Below are 20,930 nucleotides of genomic sequence, written 5' to 3'. Positions count from 1 at the left end.
TCCATGATGAGGTAAGATATTGGAGACTATTCGTCTGCTGATATTCATATATGTATGTCACAGACATTTAATCCAAGGGACTATGGTTAAAATTTCACAACTCACTTCCGAGAGGAAAGCCCGAGGTTCTGGGGGAGAAAGGGAGTGCCGCAGGCATCCTTAGACGAGAACTCAGCACCCGTGGTGTCTTCCCAAAGTCTAGAACACTATTTGTGTGGAAACAGGGCTACCTTTCCAACCTGGCACAAACTGACCCGTGAGGGTGTCATCTTGGCATTGTAATCCACTCCCTCTAGTACCAGTTCCTGCTGGGCTGTTTGCAGTTCTGGCAGTCTCTCCATCCCCAGCTGCTTGTTAACACTACCATTCTACAGCAGAGAAACAGACTCAGGAAGTATGTACTTCATGTGTCCCCAGCCCCTCACTTATCTCTTCAAACTGTAGTCTTCTCTTTCATTTCCTCGGAGGGATGTTGCTTGTAGGAGAGGCCCCACTTCCCCTCTCATTTTCATGTTAAACCAAGCTTGGCTGACATCAAAACTCCAAGCACAGAGATTACTGGTGAAGGTGGACCCTTGGTGTCACAGATTTTCCTACAAACCTAAGCGCTTTCTCTCTCTCTCTCTCTCTCTCTCTCTCTCTCTCTCTCTCTCTCTGTATGTCTGTGCATGTGTGTCTGTATGTCTGTGTATGTATGCCTGTGTGTGTGTGTGTCTGTGTGTGTTTACATGTGTGTATATGCACACATCTGTCCACTCATGCCATGCATGCACATATTTTTGCATGTGTGTCCCCTTTTCATCCAACTCCATTTCATTTCTGTCTGTGTGGCGCATGCCTGTGTATATGGAGGCCGGTGGTTGAAATCATGGGCGTTCTTCTCTTGCTCTCCACTTCACTTTTTTTGAGACAGGATCTCTCACTGAATCTAGAGCTCACTAGTTCTGTTAGACTGGCTGGCCGGCAAGCCCCAGGCCTTTCTCCACCTCTTCAGTGCCAGGCTGGTAGACACATGGCTGGCACCACACCCAACTTTTAAATAGCTGCTGGTGATTGTATCTAGGTTCTTCTACTTGTTTGACAAATGCCTTACTGACCAAGTACCTCCTCAACCTCAAAGCTCAGCTTCAACTCATGTGTGTGTGCGTGTGTGTGTGTGTGTGTGTGTGTGTGTGTGTGTGTGTGAGAGAGAGAGAGAGAGAGAGAGAGAGAGAGAGAGTCTCATAGACTGATTACCTATGTGGAACTAGCCATGGGTCTCCTTGTCACGTCACCCAACCAAAAGATGTTAGGTCACATGGATATCCGGCCTAGTAGACAAAGTTTACTTTCATGCATCTAATTTGATAAGTAATTCCACTCTGGGAAAAGAAAACTGTGAAGAGCTTGAGCCAGGATATTAAGTTTTCTTTGTTTTTGTATTTTTTGCTTTTCTCTCCCTAGAACCCTATAGTGGTGAATAAACCCATTGAACCTCAAAACAAAATGAAATATATTTTTGTAAAAATTTTTAGCAGATTCATGCCAGCTCATCTGCAATAAATTATTAACCCACATTGGATGACTTGGGAATTATCTATCTTGTGTCAGGTGGCATACAAAGGCAGGGAATTAGGGGGGACACAGAAAAGACCTAGATAATCTTCCTGAGGACAAGGGGGTGTATTGAGGATGCATCCCAAAGTGAAATTGCCTAACTGAACACCACATGGACTGCAATTGCGCAACCAGCCACTTGATTGTTTATTCAGTGCAGAACAAAAATAGAAATGAATGATTAGGCAAATACCATACCTTGGGGATCCCATCAGAATTCTTAATGATTTCCAAGAAGGAATTCTTTATTAATTCCCAGCAATCATCAAAAGTTGGGTTGAAGACAATGATAGGCTCGTGCACTTCAAGTTGAATCATGATTAGCTGAGGTGTAAAGAAATCCATTTCTTGGTAAGGTTCCTTAAAGTCATTTCCATCCTTTGGGAGACAGAAGATACATCAGACCTCACACAGCGCAGCCACCGGAGAGCACAGGCGTGCTGTTATCCATTCATAGTACTCCCTGAGCACCAAGAAAGGGCACCAGTATGCTTAAAATTGAGTCTGTCCTGCCAGGAGCTTATGCTTTCTTTAGTTCCCAAGAACTTTGCGCAAAATGATTTATTTTAATCAGTGACACCTATGCTTCGACTTCTAAATCCCTCCTGCCCTGCAAAACTAGCACAAAAGACATCTCCTCGAGGAAGTCTCCTTCTCTTCTGAATTTCCATCTTTCTACTTCTGTCATGTTATTTTGTCTTTCACTTAGGAGACTTTGTACCCTCCCCTTACCTTGTCTGTTCTAAACTTGAGGGCAGGACCTACGTCTTATTCACCTCTTTTCTTCAAAATATCTATGGCAGCCATCAATACCAAGTAGGTGCTTAATAAAAACATATTGCCTGAATGAATATCTGTGTCCTCTAAAAGACAAGGTCCTTGAGCACATGGTGCATCTCAGTCAACTTCCTCATGACAAAAATATTGCTGAGGAGACACCTTAAGCCTCTGTGAACCCGAGCGGCACAAGATCCCTTTCATAACCGCAGTGCTCAGTCCTCACAGGGCAGCTGCAAAAGCTTGTCCAAGCGGTTGGCTCGAGAGCCTTTCAGACTGTCTGAGGGGAGACAAATATGTCCCTTCTCTCTTCATGTGGGATTTTACAGTGAGATTTCGTCCCTCGCATGGGATGAAGTAAACAGCTCTCTCTTTTCTGCCTCACACAGGAGATGTGCCCATGATTGCTCTGGAATGGTCCTCTCAGGGATCATTGCAGCCCAAATTCAACAGCAGTAGCTTTTAAACCTTTCAAGCAACTAACAGAAGTTTGCCTGCCCATGCTTCTACTTCATGATGCTGGGATAAAAGGCATGAGCCACCACCTTTACTTTACTTGGGAAAATACTTAGGATTTGACCTTTTAATAATTAAGGAATTAAAAAAACATTCATTATATTTTATTATTATTTTTATTTGTGTGTGTTGGTGTTTTGCCTGCATGAGGATGTTGGGTCTTCTGAGACTGAAGGAACAGACAGCTGTGAGCTGCCTGCGTGGGGGCTGGGAATTGAACTTGGGTCCTCTGGAAGAACAGCCCCATCACTCTATTTTTGAAGGTGAAATATGTACACAGCCTGAAATTTTAGACACTCTCCCTTGATCTCTGGGCTGTCTAAATCTAGGGGAGCATTTAATGCTTTGAAAACCAGGGTTTCATGCTTTCTGCTTTTATTTCTCCTCTACTGACACAGTTTCACGAGGCTGTTAACTAATCCAAGCTAAGCCTTGTGAACCTGGAAGATCTCTCTCAGAGACCAAACAACACATCGCTACTAGTAGTAAATGCATAAAACACCTCCTAAATGCTAATCCAAAGGTCAAAAGCAAATAGTCTCAACTCCATTTTTGTAGCAAAAAAGACACAAACAAGTGGTTTTCCCTGCCCTCAAAGAGGTCCGTATTCCATCCTGTGCAGCCACTCGCTCATTTCTTAAAAAAAGTCGCTGAAAATTTGCTTTCAGAGATTTTTTTATATGTAAATTTAGTAGTGGGTCACGATATGACAGATGTTTGTTGTGCATTTAGAAAAGATAAAGTCATAGTCACCCTGTGCGTTCAACTCAGAACTTCACCTTCTGGCCCGGCTTCTTGCCGAGAGCCTACTTGAGCTCTACCTAGGCTCTCTTCCCTGGAGAAGGTTGGGTCTGGACTCCTCCACGTACCTTGTGTATCATGAAGAAGGAAACGAGATCCTCCAGGGATTTAATGACCAACTCCCTGAGCTGGAGGGACATGAAGGAGGCAACGGAAGCAAAATATTCCTCAATGTTTCGAGAGGAGTCATAGTCGCTCTTGGGAGCAAAGCGGACCCAGTGTTCCTTCTGGGAGATAAAAAGCTGGGCACAGGTGGGGATCCACCTACAGGGATTAGAGAATAGCAAGTAAGTGGCTTTCAGAGCTCTCTGGGCCTAGAGGACTTCTAAAGCCCGCCTCTGGCTGGGACTAAGTTTCCAGAGAGGATTGAGGGAAAGAATGAGAATGTGTAATCCCACAGGCTGGAGGCTCAGTTAGCAGAGCGGGAAGGAAGAAGCCTGCTAGCACATTCAGCCTCTCTGCTTCCTGGCCACCATGTTGTGAGCCGCTGGGCTCAAACAGATCCGCCCCATCATGACGGACAGACACCTCTGAAAGCATGAGCTGACATCTTTTCTTCCTGTGTTGATTTTCTCTGGAATTTGTTATAGCAAAAGACCATTTGATTAATAGACTTGCTACCCAGTCATTTCTCTGTTCTAGATATATAGTTCTGTATGCATTTGCTAAAGGAAAGAAGTTCTCTAATATCCGAAGACCCTCTAACTTTGGATCTTGAGGCTATTTGTTTGGGTCATTTCAATACAAGTTATTCGAGCACATTGCCTCATAGCATCCAGAGACTGAGAGAATCTCAAGGAAGAACCAAATGATATACCAAATGTCATAACAAAGCATGGCTCTAAAAGGCAGTGGGAGTGTGGGAGGGAGGGGTAGAGAGAGCAATTGGACATGAGGTTGCTAGAGGATAGAACATGGCAGGAAGGTATCATAGGAAGTCAACAAACTTCATGCCACTCCCGGAGGGAAATCAGCTCTCATTCTGGGGCATTCTCAATCTTTACAAGGCTGGGCTGAAGCCCAGTTCTGCGGGAGATACTGACTTGCTGAGAAGGATCTGCCGTGCCTCCTGGCAGTGCTTCTGAATCACATCCTGGTACTCATTAGGCAGCAGGGGCAGTTTTCCAGCCAGTAAATCTGCTGTTCGAACAAACCTGAGGTCTTTAAATCTGCCAAAAGGGAGGGAGAAATGCCAGCGTGAAAGACTAACCCATGCTGTGGGGCAAGCCAGAGGACATGTGTTCTCATTGTTTGAACCCTTAAGTTAGAAGAGAACCTTCTAGAAATAGTGATGCTGGGCAGTTTCAGGGGGTGGGACGATAGTGGGGGTGGGTAGAGGAGAGCAGAAAGTAATGAAGAACCCCCCACACCCCTCCATTCCTTTTGCCCACCAAAATAAAACATTGGTGTTGGTTGACTAAGAGCACACCTGTCCAATGTTGCTGCATGGAACAATGACAGAGGGCACCATTCACTTCCGCACTATGGGATGGTGTGCTCTGGGGTTGAGCAACATGCAAGAAGCAGAACCTGCCTGCTCATGGACCACTTCTGATTCTGCTCTGCTACAATCCAGCAGGCAGTTAGACCCAAAGCTTCATGACAGCTTTGACGAAGCCCTTTGGAATTCTCTCCTCTCTCCCCTCTCTCCGTCTCTGTCTTCCTCTCTTTCTATGTGAGTATGTGTGTGTGTTTAAGCCAGATGTCAACCATGAGTGTCTTTCCTTGGGTGACATCTTGATTTCTAAGACAAGATCATTCACTGACCTAGAACTCACCCAGTAGGCTAGGCTGACTGGCCAGCAAGCACCAGGGACCGCTCCCCCCACCCCGCCCCAGTCACCCTACCCCATTTCTAGGATTGCAAGCATGTGCCTTCATGCTGTCTTTTTACATGAGTTCTGGAGGATGAACTCAGGTCCTTATGTATGCACTCAGCTGACTAAGCCATCTCCCCAGCCTTGCTGCCTAGCATTAGGTTGAACCATACCGTAACTCGCCCTGCGGGAAGGTTTACCACACTCCCCTTATGTTTCTGTGTTTATACCACGTAGACACTCTGAATGTTTGTTGAATGAATGACTCATCATCTTTCCTACATTGCTCCCTTTTTCCCCCTTCCCCTTCTCTGGATCCAGGGAAGCTCTGCCACTTCCCAAGCCCACAGGTCCACCATTTCTCTTTCCAGTATCCCCTCCTCCATAGGTTGGTCCTTAAGTCATCCCCACTACTTCTCAAACCAGATCTTTGCCCAGGTTCCTAAGCCAACCCCAGGGCTAGCCTCTTGACACCATCATCTGTTTTAACGATCCATCAACCATTCTTCCTTCTAAAACGTCGCCACCTATGGTCCTTTTAGGTGGGAATAGGGAATTTAGACGTGTTAGTGTGCGACTGAATACAAAGCACTTCTAGGGAAGGGTGGGCCTGAGAGCCTGACTCACCACACAGACATCCAACCCTGGTGTGGCTCATGTCTCCACATTACTCGTCTTTAGTTAAATCCTAACAAACTTCTCTCATTGGTGGAACCAGGTTCTCCACTTTTCCCTCAGACCCATCTCATTACAGTTGCCAAATGCACAAACTTTACCAATCACAAAGACATCTTAGCTTACTTCTCTCCTCTTAGGCATTTTCAAGTTGAATAGTTGGGGTCACACAGGAAAACCATGATACAGTTTCCTGGACAAATCTTCCTCCTTGCTGACCTGGTGACCCTGACTTTCTAGTGAGCTGAAGTGAGTCATTAGCCTGTCCTTTCAATGAACTTTCCCTTCTGATTCATGCCCTTTCTTGAGGACCCCATTTTAAAAAAAATCACACACTCTCCTCTCCCCCATATATAACCCACTGAATTGATAAACAAAATATGATATAGCCAAACTATGGAATATTATTCAGTCGTAAAAAGAAATGTCGTTACTGGTGCTTGTTTCTCTGCAAACAGATGTTGAGGACATCGTGTTTAATTCAGACACCAGACACAAAGGAGTACATAATAGTATGTGATTCAGTATCTATTACACATCCAGCACCTGCAGGTCTACTGAGGCAAAGAAGATTAGTGGTTGCCAGGGGCTGAAGGGTGGGCTGAATGTGAATGACAAAAATATCCTTGGATTAGCGGTGCGGGTGGCACAAACTTGTGAAGTACCTCACTGTGCACGTACTTTAAAGGGGTAGGTGGGGCTGTTTGAATGAGAATTTCCTCTATAGGCTCATATATTTGAACACTCGTGCTCGATGGTTTTATGTCAACTTGACACAAGCTAAAGTCATCTGAGAGGAGGGGACCTCAATTAAGAAAATGCCTCCATCATATCTACCTGTAGGGCATTTTCTTATTTAGTGATCAGCAGGGGAGGGCCCAGCCCATTGTGGGTAGTGCCATCCCTTGATTGGTGGTCCTGGGTTCTATAAGAAAACAGGTTGAGCAAGCCATGAGGAGCAAACCAATAAGCAGCACCCTCCATGGCCTCTGCCTCAGCTCTGCCTCCAGGTTCCTGTCCTGTTTGAGTTCCTGCCCTGTCTTCCTTCAATGATAAACAGTGATAGGGAAGTGTAAGCCAAATAAACCCTTTCTTCCCCTACTTGCTTTTTGGTCATATGTTTCACTGCAGCAATAGGAACCCTAAGATGGTCACTATGGACGGACTTTGGGAATCTCTAGCCTCACCCCACTTACTCTTCCCTCTCTTCCCTGTGTGTCTGACATGTGATTGGGTAGTTTCCTAATTGTGCTTACATTCTTCTTTGACTGTGGCCATGTCTTCCCTGCTGTAATAAGCTCTATCCTTCCAGAACCACAAGCCAAAACAAACCCTTTCTTCCTTAAGTTGCTTTCAGTAATGACATCTATCACAGCAACAGAAAAGGAACCAAGACAGTGAGTTTTACAGTCGGTCTTTTATCTCTGTGGGTTCTGTGTGCTTGGATTCAACCAACAGCATGTGGGAAATATTCTGAAAAAAAAACTCTGCTTTTGTACTAAACAGGTACATATTTTATTCTTGAAATTATTTCCTAAGCAACCCCTTATGACAAAGTTTAAGGGAAAGTATGAGACTTATGAAAATACTAGAGTATTTTATATATGAGAGTTCATGAACCATAGTATAGTATCTGGGGTCCCAGAAACAATCTCTATGTATAACAAGAGACAATGGCATATCTCGAGTTTTGAAATTTGAAAGAAAAAAGGGGTCTTCTCATCTAGATTCCTATAATTTGGGGAGTGAATATAATTATTCATAAGTACGATGGAGAGACTGTAGCTTGCCAAATGAATTTCATAAGCAGAAAAAAAGGAACCCAAACCTTCATCCATCTCAGAAGTAGAGGCAGATAAGTAAGCAGAGAGTTGTAATGTAGGGTGACCGTGCTACAAGGCAGGAAATGGGGAATTAATTCTCCTTGGTCTCTTAAGTCGTATCAGGTACTAAGTAAGTACTTTGTGCTGAGTTACTAATACCTCTTACCATCCCTCTGAAGTAGGAACTCTTATTATTTCAAACTTGGAGGACAAGAAAGCAGGACCCAAAGATGGAGTTTGCACACCCATCTACCTACAAAGCAGAGCTAAGATTTTGAACTTAATGGCTCAATATGTACACTGTTACCCACCACGCTCCAGGGCTTTCAGACAGGGGAAATGTATTTTGGGAATGCATAGTAGGGTTCCTTAGACCTGTAGGTAGGTTCACAGTCACAACCCATACACTTTCTGTCTAGGATCTTTGATGTGCCCTCTCCACAGCAGAGCTACCCTCACTGTGCTGTACTGAAGAGGTTCTTTTAGGTACTGAACAATAAAGAAAGGAACCCAAAGGCCAGGGGCCAGATCTTACTCTGCAAACCACAGTTCCTTGAGGTTGTACATCATGGGGTTCACCGTGTGCAAATGCTCCTCGTTCCACTTCTTGGCGCTCTGGTAGACATTGTGCCAGGGCACAGGGGCCCGGATCACTCTGTGAGGAAACAAGCGAGGGATGCTCTCGATGAACAGCCTTTTCTTCTCCATTGGGTCCATGAGGATGTAGTCAACTAGAATGAAGAGAGGACACCCTCTCAGGCAGGGTCTTTACACATCCTATACTCCTAGCTTTCAGACACTTAGAACGGAAGTGAGCATCTGTCCATTTCCACCTGGCAATGCCTCCTCCCTGGCCAGGTCAGGGGCAACCCATGGGTGTGACTTCCCTGGCACCAGTGTGACTTGGCAGTGAAGAGTACTTGGATTCTGAGGGTGAGTCCCACTTTTCCTGACAGTCCGTTAGCATTTCCTGGTCCTCTATTTGTGATTAATTGACTTCACTCACCAGGATAGTTACACAAGTAGGCATCAACACAGCAAGCAGCACCCGATACTTACAAACGGAGATTTAGACAGCAAATGTGTTTTGTTAGGAAAGAAAGATTGGTGGTATCTTGGTAGGGTCACAATTATGCTGCACCATGAAGAAGGCATATGAGCTTCTCAGAGGAAGGACACCGGGGACAGAGGGATAGATGTTGTGTGTAGAGGGAAAGTGTCAGACCGTCTGCTCAAGGAGCTGCGAACTATGCTGTGTAGACACATCGGCCGCAATGGTGGCACTGAAGGTGTATGGCTGGAAAAGCAAGGAGGAGCTAGAAGCCAAAGACCTCACATGTCTATTCTTAGATGGACTCTGTGTGACACCAGACAAGGAGCTATTATACTGACCTCGTTAGAAAGTTAGGAAAACAGAAATAGCTAGACATTTTGGTAAAAGCATAATAACAAGGCAGAAAGACAACAGGGTCACCCTTCCCCTTCCTCTCTTAAATCACCTGCCCTTAAATGCTTCCCAGTGTGGTCTACTGTGTGTACAGGACACTGAGTGGGCTTAAGACAGAGGGAGACAAAGTGATACATCCATCACTCTCCAAAAGCTCACAGTCACAGAAGGAGTCCAAAGTGACAGAGATGAGAAGAGAACAGCAGAGAGACAAAGGCACAGTGGGACGTGCCAGCCAGGATGAGCTGAAAGTCAGGGCGCTAGGACCGCCAAGGATGAAGGGACAACTGAGGGGACAAGAGAAGAGCCACCGAGGAGAAGGGACAGGGTTCCCACAGTGTGATTAATGTCTGTCTGTCACATCTGAGCCTCCTGGAGCTAGCCGTCCATGCTGAATGACCTCCTTGGCTTTACCCAAGATGCACACCTACTAAACCAGAATCTGCTTTTTAACAAGCTCTACACAAGCATGTCTATGCCAAGGTGGTTCGCTCAGAGGGAAGCAGTAGTGATGACAATGAGGATGGGGGGACATTTGAGTTAAAAGTCACATGGTATTTTGGGGTGAGTTCAGTGAAGTTGGGGTGGGGACTGATAAATTGATTGATCATGTGATAGTTTATCCTGATTGTCAGTTTGTTGGGATTGAATGCTGCCTGAGAGATTAGTATGGTATGCTCTCACACCTGGGTGTGTCTGTGAGGATGTTTCCAGAGGTGAATGGCATGCGAGCCAGTAACTAAGGATATAGACAGAGGCTGTCTATTAGGATGGAAGCCTGGATAGAATGAAGGCCAGAGGAAGAAGCCTGTTAGCACACACATGCTCTTTCTCACTCTCTTGGTTTGCTGAGCAGAATGAGCTGAGCAACACACAGATGGCACCACATGCCCCTGCTGGGATGTTCTGCACCGTCACAACCCGGAAGCAATAGAGGCACCTGACCGTGTCCTCAGACCCCTGAAGCCGCAAGACAAAATGAACCATTCCTCCTCTGAGCTCATGCTTTCTGGCTGTCTCGTCACAGCAACAGCAGAGCAACGGGCACAAAGGAAAGGCTGTGCCCTCCACAGGAGCTCCGGGCCCACAAGCCCAGCCTTACCAATGCTTTTCATGAGGCTATAGTAATAGTCTCTTTCCTTCTCAGACCTGAGCGCGACCTGCAGGGGTTCCAGGGCTGGGGTTGCCAGCAGCACCTTAGGAATCAACTTGTAAATTCGCACCATCACCTCCTCGTCCTCGGGGGCAATCATGTCTTTCCGGATGCCGTTGGTCAAGTAGTAATAGTATCTCTTCCATAAACAAAGCAAGAAAAAGGTCATGACCGAGTGGCAGTGCTCACCTGGTCCACCCAACCAGCCAAGCAGCCACCAAGCGGCTGAGGGTCCCGGTTCACACAGCAGCCATCCCCGCCTTTGGTTGCTTGCCACCATGCTTTTGAGGCCAGCCACTTCACACACATTGCACGTGACAAGGCCACAGGCAGGTTCTTCTCCTTGAAGAAGACAACTGCTCAGCTCTGAGTATTTTAGTTTTCTTAAGAAGAGTTGAAGATCTACCTCATTAGCATTTCCTCTATTTTTATAAGACGCACTTACAGGCTGCATTTTGCTGACGGTTGATAGGGTTGCCAGAAAAACTACAGAACACAGCTGGTTTACTCGCGCGCACACACACACAAAACATTGTCTTCATTGTTTATCTGAAATTCATATTTAACTGAGAGTCCTTTCTTGTTTTGCAAGAGTTTGGCCACCTCCCCTGCCCCATGGGCTGCCATGTGCCAAACTATGTGTTAGGGACTCACAAGCCCCAGTTCCTAAAATTTCTGGGCTTCTGTATTCTGTTACCATTCCCCGGGCGACTCTTGTCATTCGCTGCTTCAAATCACTCAGATGCCAAGATGCTATCTCTCAAGTCAGGGGCCACAATAAAAAAGTACCTCCAGGTCTAACTCAGATGGCTTTTTCTCTTTACTTTCTATTTCCATCTCCTCTTGCAACATCACATCCATCTGTTGTTCTGGACTCATGGGTCTGCTTCCCGACTGGACTGCCCACGAGTCCCTGTCACTCTTCCTGGGTGCGGAGGACGAGAGTTTGCAGGCTGGTGGCATCCTGAAAGGTGGGGGCAGTCCACTCTTAGTCCCACCGAGACACTGTATTTGTCAGATCTACTCTCCCAAATCTGAGGATTGCCAGGGACACCTACCCCACCCACTGTGTCATCTAGTGACGTCTGATGTGTGCACCTTGGATGACCCAGATGTGTAGCACATCACATACTGTGAACACTGGCTTTACTCAGCTCATTAACTTTTATACAGACCCTTGAAAGACTGGTGAGGAAAATGAACTCCTGGGTGTCTGGCAATGCTTTGAAGTCAAGAAGTAGAATATGACTTATTATTTTATTTATTTATATTGTTTTTTTAGGTTTTTCAAGACAGGGTTTCTCCATGTAGTCCTGGCTATCCTGGAACTCACTATGTAGAGCAGGCTGGCCTTGAATTCACAGAGAACCACCTGTCTCTGCCTCCTGAATTCTGGGATGAAAGGCGTGTGCCACCACTGCCCAACTTTTCAGAACATGACTTAGCTCAGTCCAATTTCCTCTGTCCCATAGCACCCATAATGACACCTTACCTGGGAGCATCCTCCTTGCATTTCAAGGACAACTTCATTTTCTTCTTAGTGGGCTCTGATGAGACTTTAGATACTGTGTGAGAGTAGAGAAGAAAACCATCAGGGATGGGAAGCCTGGAGCCACTCTCTGTCTGCAAAGATGGGATCCTTGGGAATGGTCTGGGGGAATATTAAGGGGAGTGGACATGGTAGGGCAGGATGCAGAGTACAGTCCTTTGTTTTGTTACTTTGTTCATTTGTTTTTTCCTTTGTTCTAGTTCTTTTGAGAGAGAGAAAAAAATAGAGATTTGGATGAGTAGGCAGGATGGGGGACAAGAAATGATCAAACTGATCCAAATACATTGTATGAAAATTTTTTTAATGGAAAGGAAAAAGAATACGGTGTTTCTAAACCAGGATGAGCCCTCATCATAGACTGAAATTGTTGTCTTTCTTTTTTACTTTAGATTTTCCAATTCCAGAATGTGATTAAAATATTCTCTTGTTTATAAGCTACCAAGACTATGCACTTTGTTATGGAAACTCAAACAGGCTTAAACAAGAATCATGGTATTAGCAATTGTAGCATCAAGCCTAAGTTTCTAGGTGAGATTTTGTACACTGGGTATTTAATGTTTGCTCTATGTCCTTGAGGCAGTAATATGCAAGGTAACATCCTAAGGCCATGCATGTATATTCAATCAACAAGCATCACTGGTGAGAACTCCTTCAAGGATCCCTCCAAATGATATTCTTAGGGCTAGCGCCATAAAAAAGGAGATTAAGAAATTAGGGGGAAAACCACAATAGAAATGATTAAAAATCTGAAAATGGAAAGAAGCCACAGCTGCTGCTCATTAGTTTTAACCGTCCAGGTGATACTGTCAGGAATCACCTGAAGGACATTCTTAGTGGGGAATTATCTAGATCAGGCTGGCCTGTGGACTTGTCTGTGGGGGGTTGTCTTGATTGTTAACAGGGTTGGGAAGACCAGCCCTGAAAGTGGGGAGTCCCAGGACTGGTTCTAACCTGTATAATAGTAGAGAAAGCTAGCTAAGTATGCAGCCTGCAAGGATTCATGTTTTGTTCTCTCTCTGCTCTGACTGTGAATGTTACTGCCTTGACTTCCCCATCATAACGGACTGGAATCAGGAGTCATAAACCAATAAACCTTTTCATCCCCTAAGATCCTTTGTTCAGGGTGTTTTTATCACAGCAACAAAAATAAAACTAGGATCCATGCACACAAAAACCAAACAAACAAACAAAAATCCAACAGCACTTTCTAGTCATGATGTGTTAAAATATTGAGCAAAGTCGAGGAGAAAATTAGTGAGTTGAAAGATAACAGTTGAGGAATTAACTTATAAAACAGAGAGGGGAAAGTGGAAAATATACAGGGGTTTGAGACAGAGAACAGATGGAGGGTCTCCAAAGTGTATCTAATAGAAATCACAGAAGGGTTCTAGAAGCAAATATATGTGTATGTGGTGGGGTGAAATCAGTTCATGTCTGTGAGATGTTGTGGTAAACCGCTTCCAAAATGGATTCCACTCCCCTGATCTGCTCCATGATAGGACTTTGGCATGACACTGGACCTGGAGATTCATTTTTAACAAAGAGACTATGATAAACGTGAGAAGATGTCAGTCCGAAGGTTAATTTTCAAAAAAAAAAACTTTCTGTGGTTTCTGAGGTACTGTCTCTGTCCTGCTCCCTCTTTCGCTGACTCCAGTGGAAGTCAGAAGCCATGGAGAGTCCATGTGGCAAGCCATTGGTAATGATAGCCAGCCATCAACAAGAGCTTAAGAATGTGCACAAGCCTTGAAGAGAATTCCTCCCAGTGTATTTGGATGACTATGGTCTCGGCTGCACCTTGATTGTGTGATTGTGGGAGATCTTGAGCTTGAACTACCCAACTAAGCCAAATGCAGAGATCTCACCTGTAGAAACAGGGAGATGATGAATATGATTTGATTTGATGACATTTTTGGAATAATCTACGGTGCGGACATCAGTAGTTTAAACAGTACTGGTGTTTGCAAGTGATGCGTAAACTTTAGCCATTTTAGGAATTTCCCTTTCATAAGTGGAGTGAGTGAGGCTCTATAAAGATACCAGGTCCAACAAAGGGTGGAGCCAGGATGAAAGAAAACCCAGGAGTAGAAGCCTCATTTCAAGGCCTCATCCTGCACAAGATGTGGCATATTGGTCGCAAGTACCTGGTATTCTCTGTTATTCCTTTGGTCTCTGATCCCTTTAAGGGGCAAGCCACGCCCACTCCCAGCGACCCCACCCCCACCCCTGCCCCACCATCTTGGACTCATTCTTAGTGCTCTCTTCTGGAGGCTGAGGCGCATCTCCCCAACTCTCTCTCTTTCTCTTTCTTTTTCTCTCTCTCTCTCTCTCTTCCTCTCCTTCTCCCCCCTTTCTCTCTCTGCCCCCTCCCTTTCTCTTCCATAACCCCCTGAATAAATATTTCAATCTCACTCTACATGTCCACGTTTCTGTCTCCTGCCCGCCTGCCATGTGTCTGCTTGCCACTGCACTGGCTGTTCCCAGAGCCTGCCGTCTCTCCTGGGGACTGGCTGACATCTCTCCTGGGACTGGCTGCTGCCTGCTGTCTCTCCCAGGGATCTCGGGCAGGGTGCTCGGGAACTGCCCACTAGCATTTCTTAAAGAATATTACCCTTACTGGTCTTGTCCCTAGGGACATTGATGGTGACTGGTTGGTAGACCTTCAACAGGTCTTTCAGCTTCATGTCCCGGGCCGTCAAAGAATAGTTGTTGCCGATGGAGTCACTGGGTCCACGGTGGCAGTCCTGCTCTTTGAAGGGCACGGCCAGGGTCCAGGATGTACGTTGCATCAAGGGGGGATAAAAGCTGTGAGACATGACAGTCTGCAAGGAGAGCAATGTAAAGGAGATGCCGTCAGAGGCATCTCTGTGAGCCTGGGCTCCGCTGCCACGGAGATAGAGTGGCACATACCGGATGCTGTGTGTCTACCCTGCTCAGCCCCGGGGAACTACTTTGTGCATGGCTACCTCTCTGCCCAACGGAAGATTTCTGAAGCCAAGGAAAACAGCTGGCGTTCAACACCACTGTTATTCTTTATGGACCCGGTGGCAAAAGGCATGGAACTGCTCTCCTTTGATGGCTGAAGATGCTGACTTAGAGTTCTATAACACAGCAGGTAGATGGCAGGGCCAGATGCAAACACGCTTTTATTCTAGCACAAAGCTCTGTGCTCATACCGCTGCCATGTCTTCTGGCGACAAAATGACCAGAGTTCTTAGTCCCACTTGCCAAGACTGTTTGCCTTCACTAAAACCCAAAGGAATGCATACACAGGCAAGGTATGTTACCCAGTTCTTCCTCAGCAGAAGAGCCGACAGCCATGGGTACTCACCTCATAGAGTTCTGACGGCTCCTCATTTGCAGACACAGGCAGAGGGGGCAGCTCTGGCCTCGCCTGGGAGTGGCTCATGTGATGTATGGAGTCATTTTTGTCAATCTGTGGGAAACAAAGGTTCTCTTCAGGAACTGGGAGAGATTTCTGGGCCTCTGGAGAGGGTGAGAACTGCAGAGGTTCCCGGGAGTCTGATGCACACAGTGCTGCTCAGGCCCCTCCATCCATTATACATGAATGTTTTGGCTTTTAAATCATTTGTCTGGTCTGCAGCACCTCCTCCTTGTCTTTTCCCCCCAAGACAATCTGTTCATTTTTCCACCCTTCAGAAAAAGCCCAAGCTTTGAGTGTACCTCCTGCCTAACCCTGGGTAGAATTACAAGCGAACTTCCTTTCATTTTTATTCGTAGTAGTTGTATTAGCATTATTAATAATATTATTATTTATAATTAATTCATATATAAATATAACACACAATTATATAATGATGCATGATTATATAAATAATTTAATTAATTATAATATATCTAATTATGATTAATATAATATAATATGTAAATAATGTATTAATATATTAATAATTAATATGATTGATTAGTATTAGTGTTTTATTTGTTTAGTAGTTGTATTAGTATTAGTATTATTGAGTGTGTGCATGGTGTGTATGTGCACGTGCACGCATTATGTGGGCATGTGTGCCATGAAGTGTTGTGTGTTGGAAATCAGTGGACAATTTTGTGAAACTGATTCTCTCCTTCCACTCTTTTTTTATTTATTATGTATACAATATTCTGTCTGTGTGTATGTCTGCAGGCCAGAAGAGGGCACCAGACCTCATTACAGATGGTTGTAAACCATCATGTGGTTGCTGGGAATTGAACTCAGGACCTCTGGAAGAACAATCAGTGCTCTTAACCACTGAGCCATCTCTCCAGCCCCTCTCCTTCCACTTTTATGTGAGGTCTAGGGAGTGAACCTATGTCACCAAGCTTGCAGGACAAGCTCCTTCACCTGCTGAGCCATCTTGTTGGGCCCCCAAAGTGGATAGCTTTTATAGGTTGACTCTTGCATTTCACACATACAGTGTTTTGATTAAAAACTTACTCAGGCAATGGCTTGGCATCTTAGGTATGTTTAACAAGCATATAAGCAACTCCCTGTGATTTATTTTTTAAAAAGGTGGGTGTGGGAGTCACCCTTTCATCGGTGAGTGTACATTTGGGTGTGAGCCTTCCACAGTCTCTCAGTTCCTGTGTGCCTCTCCTGAACGGAGCTGGAAGTGGATGTGGGCTGAACAGTATTGCATGAGGCTTTTGTCTGAAGCCTCAGCCCCATTGCAAAAGACAAGCATTTTGTCTGAGGCTGCGGCAGAGACAGTGCTGGGTTGATGTTTGGGAGGTTCTGCTGTTCTTCACTTTCAAGACGATTTGAAGGATTTTTCAAGAGGCCAATGTCGGCTCTGACTTTAACCCTAGGATGTGACTTTGGACTAGCTCTGGTATCAGTTGAGACACTGTCGCAGAGATTTCTTTACTTGGGTCTGCAAATTATGGCAGGCAAGATTACTGGTGCAGGCTAGGGTGGAAGAGGGACATAGGATTCCCTATTAGCCATGAATCACCAAGCCTGCCTAACCCTTCATTGATAACCCCTAACCCCCATGAACTCCCCTGGAACTCCTGTATTATTAAATAAACAATACTGTCTACCCAAATGCCAAATGATTGCACGTCAGGCATGCAAAACCTTTTTTTTTGGGGGGGGTAGTCCCATTTTAGCTGACCAAACCAAGAGTCAGAATGGTATGTAAAATGCCCCAGGCACACAAGAGGCAGACCTGTCTTCTAGGGCAGTAGCTTTTAAATGTGCATCACCCGTCACCCCAGAAATGTCAGGAATGGCAAGAACCCCTTACATGGCTAATTACTCTAGGTGGGTCATGGGGCCAAAAATTAAATGAGAACAGAAAAAGTCACGATCACAGATGTATTTAAGCTTGAGATCCTTGAAAGCATGGAATGGGTTCACTTATCTCACAGGCCAATCCAGTGTTTTTCAAGGACTGTTACCAATGGTGGGCAGTGGGTACTTATTCAGAGTAGAGCTGCTTGGTCCCCTCCTCAGGCCTGATGCTCCTGAGAACCAAGGACCTCATTATTTTCATCTTATAGAACTTAGTATACTGACGTTTTTATTGTTGAATTATTGATTTTTTTTTTGAGATAGGGACTCATAACCCAGGCTGGTCACAAACTCAAAATCCTCCTGTCTCAGTCTCTGAAGTGTTGGGGTTTCAGTCATGAACCATCATACCCAGCTTTGATATACTGATCTAAACCATTGGCAGCCTCTGTGTTCTCAACCTCGATCTCAAGGACCTGAGAACTAACCAGTTATCTCCAAGAATCGCCTCTTTTATGATTGAAATCCATGCCAGATCTGCATCAGTGAAGGGAACAAAACGGGAATAACCCAGGATCAACTGGAAATGGATCTGGCCATCCAAAGCAGGTACAATACCAACCAAAGCAGAGCAAAGGTGCAAGGATGCTAGCAAGGGTGCTTTCAAGGATATGAAAGCCTTTTCAGGTCCCAGCTACAAGACACGTGTTGACGACGAGGTTAGGGCTGTCAGCATTGTGTCTTTGCAAGCAAGAGGAATCTGTGGTCAGTGGCAATCTCTCCTTTGACCTAGATTTTGAAATCTGTTTTAAATAAAAATCTTCATTCAAACAGCAACAAACAGCACCAAGCCAGAACATCTTGGGTAAGTCCCAACAAGAGCGGGAAGGAGTAATTAAGCCCCAAACCCCCGACTTGTGAAATCATGGAGGATGTTAATCTGGGAGGGGTCTTGGTAATTGTGTTCCTGTTCACAGTGGAGTAAACCTGATCCCAGTGCCAACAGAACCTGGGAAAGCTAATCCTCCCACAAAAGTAGAATACAGTCCTGGTGGGAAAACCCAGCCTACTCCAGTTTCAATCCATGTGGCACACCGTGGCTCTTGCCAGGAGGAACCGGGGAATAGTTTAACAGCTATGCAAAATGGTGTGCTAACAACCTGAATGTCTAAGTATCTTCTTTGGTAAATATTAGGGAGTTTTCATTTCAGAGCATGGGCTTGGCTATGCAGCAGATATAATTTTATTAAGTTTCTATTTTAAATGCTCCTCTGAGTCTTGGCATCTTGGCCTTTTCATCCAAGATGCTTGCATGTGGACTGGGCAGATTACTTTGGGGGCAGTTTGTTTGCTTATCTATTTGTTTTTAAGGTGGCGTCTACTATGCACCTCAGGCTGGTCTCCGCTGCTTGGCTTCCCGAGTGCAGAAGCTACTGGCTTAAACCAGCAGCCCCAGTTCAGTTTATTTCAGATTGCACATGATGGCTTGTGTGGCTCTGCTATGCCAGAACCATTCCACCCTGAGTTAAAAATAGAGCTCTTGGCTCTCCACCATGGCACGCCACATTTGAATCAGAGTCTTGGAGGGTACAGGCCAAGACTCTAGTTTCTGATAAGGTTGTTCTTGTTTCGAGACTATATAGTACAGACTTCCTTGGGATACACAATCTTCTTGCCTCAGTCTCCCAAGTGATAAAATTACAAGGTGACTTTGTGCCTATGTGAGACTGGTTTTTAAATTAAAAATTGTTTTTTAAATTAGCAGTGTCTGTGGGGGTGTGCATGCCCACGTATGGGCAGAAGCCAGAGCAGGTGTTACGTGTCCTGCTCGGTCACTTTCCAGCTTATACCCTTGAGACTGGGTTTATCACTGAACCTAGAGCTAAGCAGATGACAAGCAAGCCCCAGGATTCCTGTCCCTGACCCTCACCTCCACTCAGTACTGGGGTTGCAGCCACATGCGTCCACACCTATTTACACAGAGGTGCTGGGGTATGAATTCAAGTTCTCACGCTTATGCAGTAAGCATTCTTACCCACTGAGCTTTCAGCCTCCTCTGCCAGCCCCAACACTGTGCCAGAATATGCCCCAGAATGCTCTGACGTACAATCCCAAGGTGGGACCTGCATGCTGGAGTGTGTATCTGACGGCATTAGAAGGGAAGGGAAAGGAACGATGGGTTCTACCTCGAAAATTTCAGAGTAAAAAGGTGATTAACATAATTTCCAGGTCAAAGGGATCTACCATGGCAATCTCTCTGTGGGAAAAGTCCCTCCTCCCCAACACTTTCAATTCCCTACATGTTGAAGACACAAGTACAGAAAACCACGCCTTAAACTTCACACCCACCTCCTGAGATGAGCAGTTGTGGTAGCTCATGGTGCCTGTTCTAATTGTTCCGTTGGACGAAAGAATGAGGAGTTCTCAGTTCCTCTGAGGATCAGTCTCTCCCATCCAGCTGCTTTGAAATCTGCGATTCCTTCGAGCAGAACGGGGATGAGAGCAGCAGCGGAGTTTTCGGACCCTCTGGACACTCTGGCACGGAACTGTTTCTCTGAGGTCATAGATGTTGGTATCCCGGGGAGTTCCCTGGCAGAAAGGGAGAGAAGGAAAGACAAAGAATGGAGAGGTAGCGTGGCATTCTGCAGAAATCCTCCTCCACTTTCCACTCTTTGCAGTGTTTGTTCTTTGTTTCTTTTCAGTAGATTTCTTGGAACTTCCTAGAACAGCCTGATGTCTCTGCAGAGGACAAAAATGAAACACAGTCACATATTAATATCCACAAGAGGGAACTTGCTATCCCAGATAACACCCCTGGGAACCTGGGGAGTTCCCTGAGCAGTTTTAACCATAATGGGGTTTGTACCCAGGCACTGTGGTGGATAACCAGGCTTTAGCGTCTGTTGCTAAGAGGAGGGGCCATTTCTATGCTTAAACACAAGACTGGGCTTGACCTGCTGGTTCCCTTGGTAGGAGGCTGAGCTGAGCAGCGGGAAGTATTAGTGACAGAAGGAAAATTGAGAAAGTGTTTAGTAATGGCCCAGGAATGTAACAATAAGAGATGATTATCTTGAAGAGGTCTAAGACACACCAGCTGGTGGTTGAGTCTCTGAAGTCCAGAGTTGGACTCAGATCCTGCGCTTCTCGTTAAGGAATGTGCAGCTTGTATAGAGTGACTGTGTCAGCTTCTGTGTACAAATTCCATACCACTTTCTGGTCGTATTGTGAGTGCCCACTTCATCAGGTCATATTGTGAGTGCCCACTTCGTCAGGTCTGTTTGTGAGTTTGATGAGATAATGCACCTGTAAATTCATCCTAATTTGCCTATGACTTTTACACACACACACACACACACACACACACACACACACACACTTGAGGCAGGGTCTGAAGATAACATTGAACTTCTGATCATTGGCTTCCCCCTCCTTAGTGCTAAGTTTACACAGGACTGAGAGCAGCCCCGGTGTATGCCAGGCAAACACTCTACCAACCGAGCTACAACCCCAGCCTTTCCCTACTTCACCACTGTGGTCTTGCAT

At 45.4% G+C, this 20,930-nt stretch overlaps 1 protein-coding gene across 4 annotated transcripts in view; it reads right to left on the bottom strand.

Moving 5' to 3' along the window:
- Dnah3 (dynein axonemal heavy chain 3) overlaps positions 1–20,586 on the bottom strand; it is a 169,217-nt gene extending 148,631 nt beyond the window's left edge. For 2 of the 4 annotated variants that reach the window (XM_048460341.3, XM_085693001.2), the window contains exons 1-10: positions 19,737–20,583; positions 15,486–15,590; positions 14,766–14,976; positions 12,098–12,170; positions 11,395–11,569; positions 10,555–10,744; positions 8,541–8,736; positions 4,734–4,859; positions 3,759–3,954; positions 1,795–1,974 (exon numbers count right to left, since the gene is read on the bottom strand). In XM_048460341.3, coding sequence (XP_048316298.3) covers positions 1,795–1,974; positions 3,759–3,954; positions 4,734–4,859; positions 8,541–8,736; positions 10,555–10,744; positions 11,395–11,569; positions 12,098–12,170; positions 14,766–14,976; positions 15,486–15,590; positions 19,737–19,766 — 1,482 coding nt within the window. In that variant the 5' untranslated portion in view covers positions 19,767–20,583. Of the gene's footprint in view, positions 1–1,794; positions 1,975–3,758; positions 3,955–4,733; positions 4,860–8,540; positions 8,737–10,554; positions 10,745–11,394; positions 11,570–12,097; positions 12,171–14,765; positions 14,977–15,485; positions 15,591–19,736 lie in introns of all 4 variants that reach the window. The other 2 variants (XR_015003061.2, XM_085693000.2) reach the window with 2 other exon arrangements.
- Between the last annotated feature and the right edge of the window lie 344 nt (positions 20,587–20,930).

Source organism: Myodes glareolus, chromosome 7, assembly GCF_982192425.1.
Source record: "Myodes glareolus chromosome 7, mMyoGla1.1, whole genome shotgun sequence".
In the NCBI taxonomy this organism is placed as follows: domain Eukaryota; kingdom Metazoa; phylum Chordata; class Mammalia; order Rodentia; family Cricetidae; genus Myodes; species Myodes glareolus.
The sequence above is the reverse complement of the archived record's forward strand: the minus strand, read 5'-3'. Positions and strand labels throughout refer to the sequence as shown.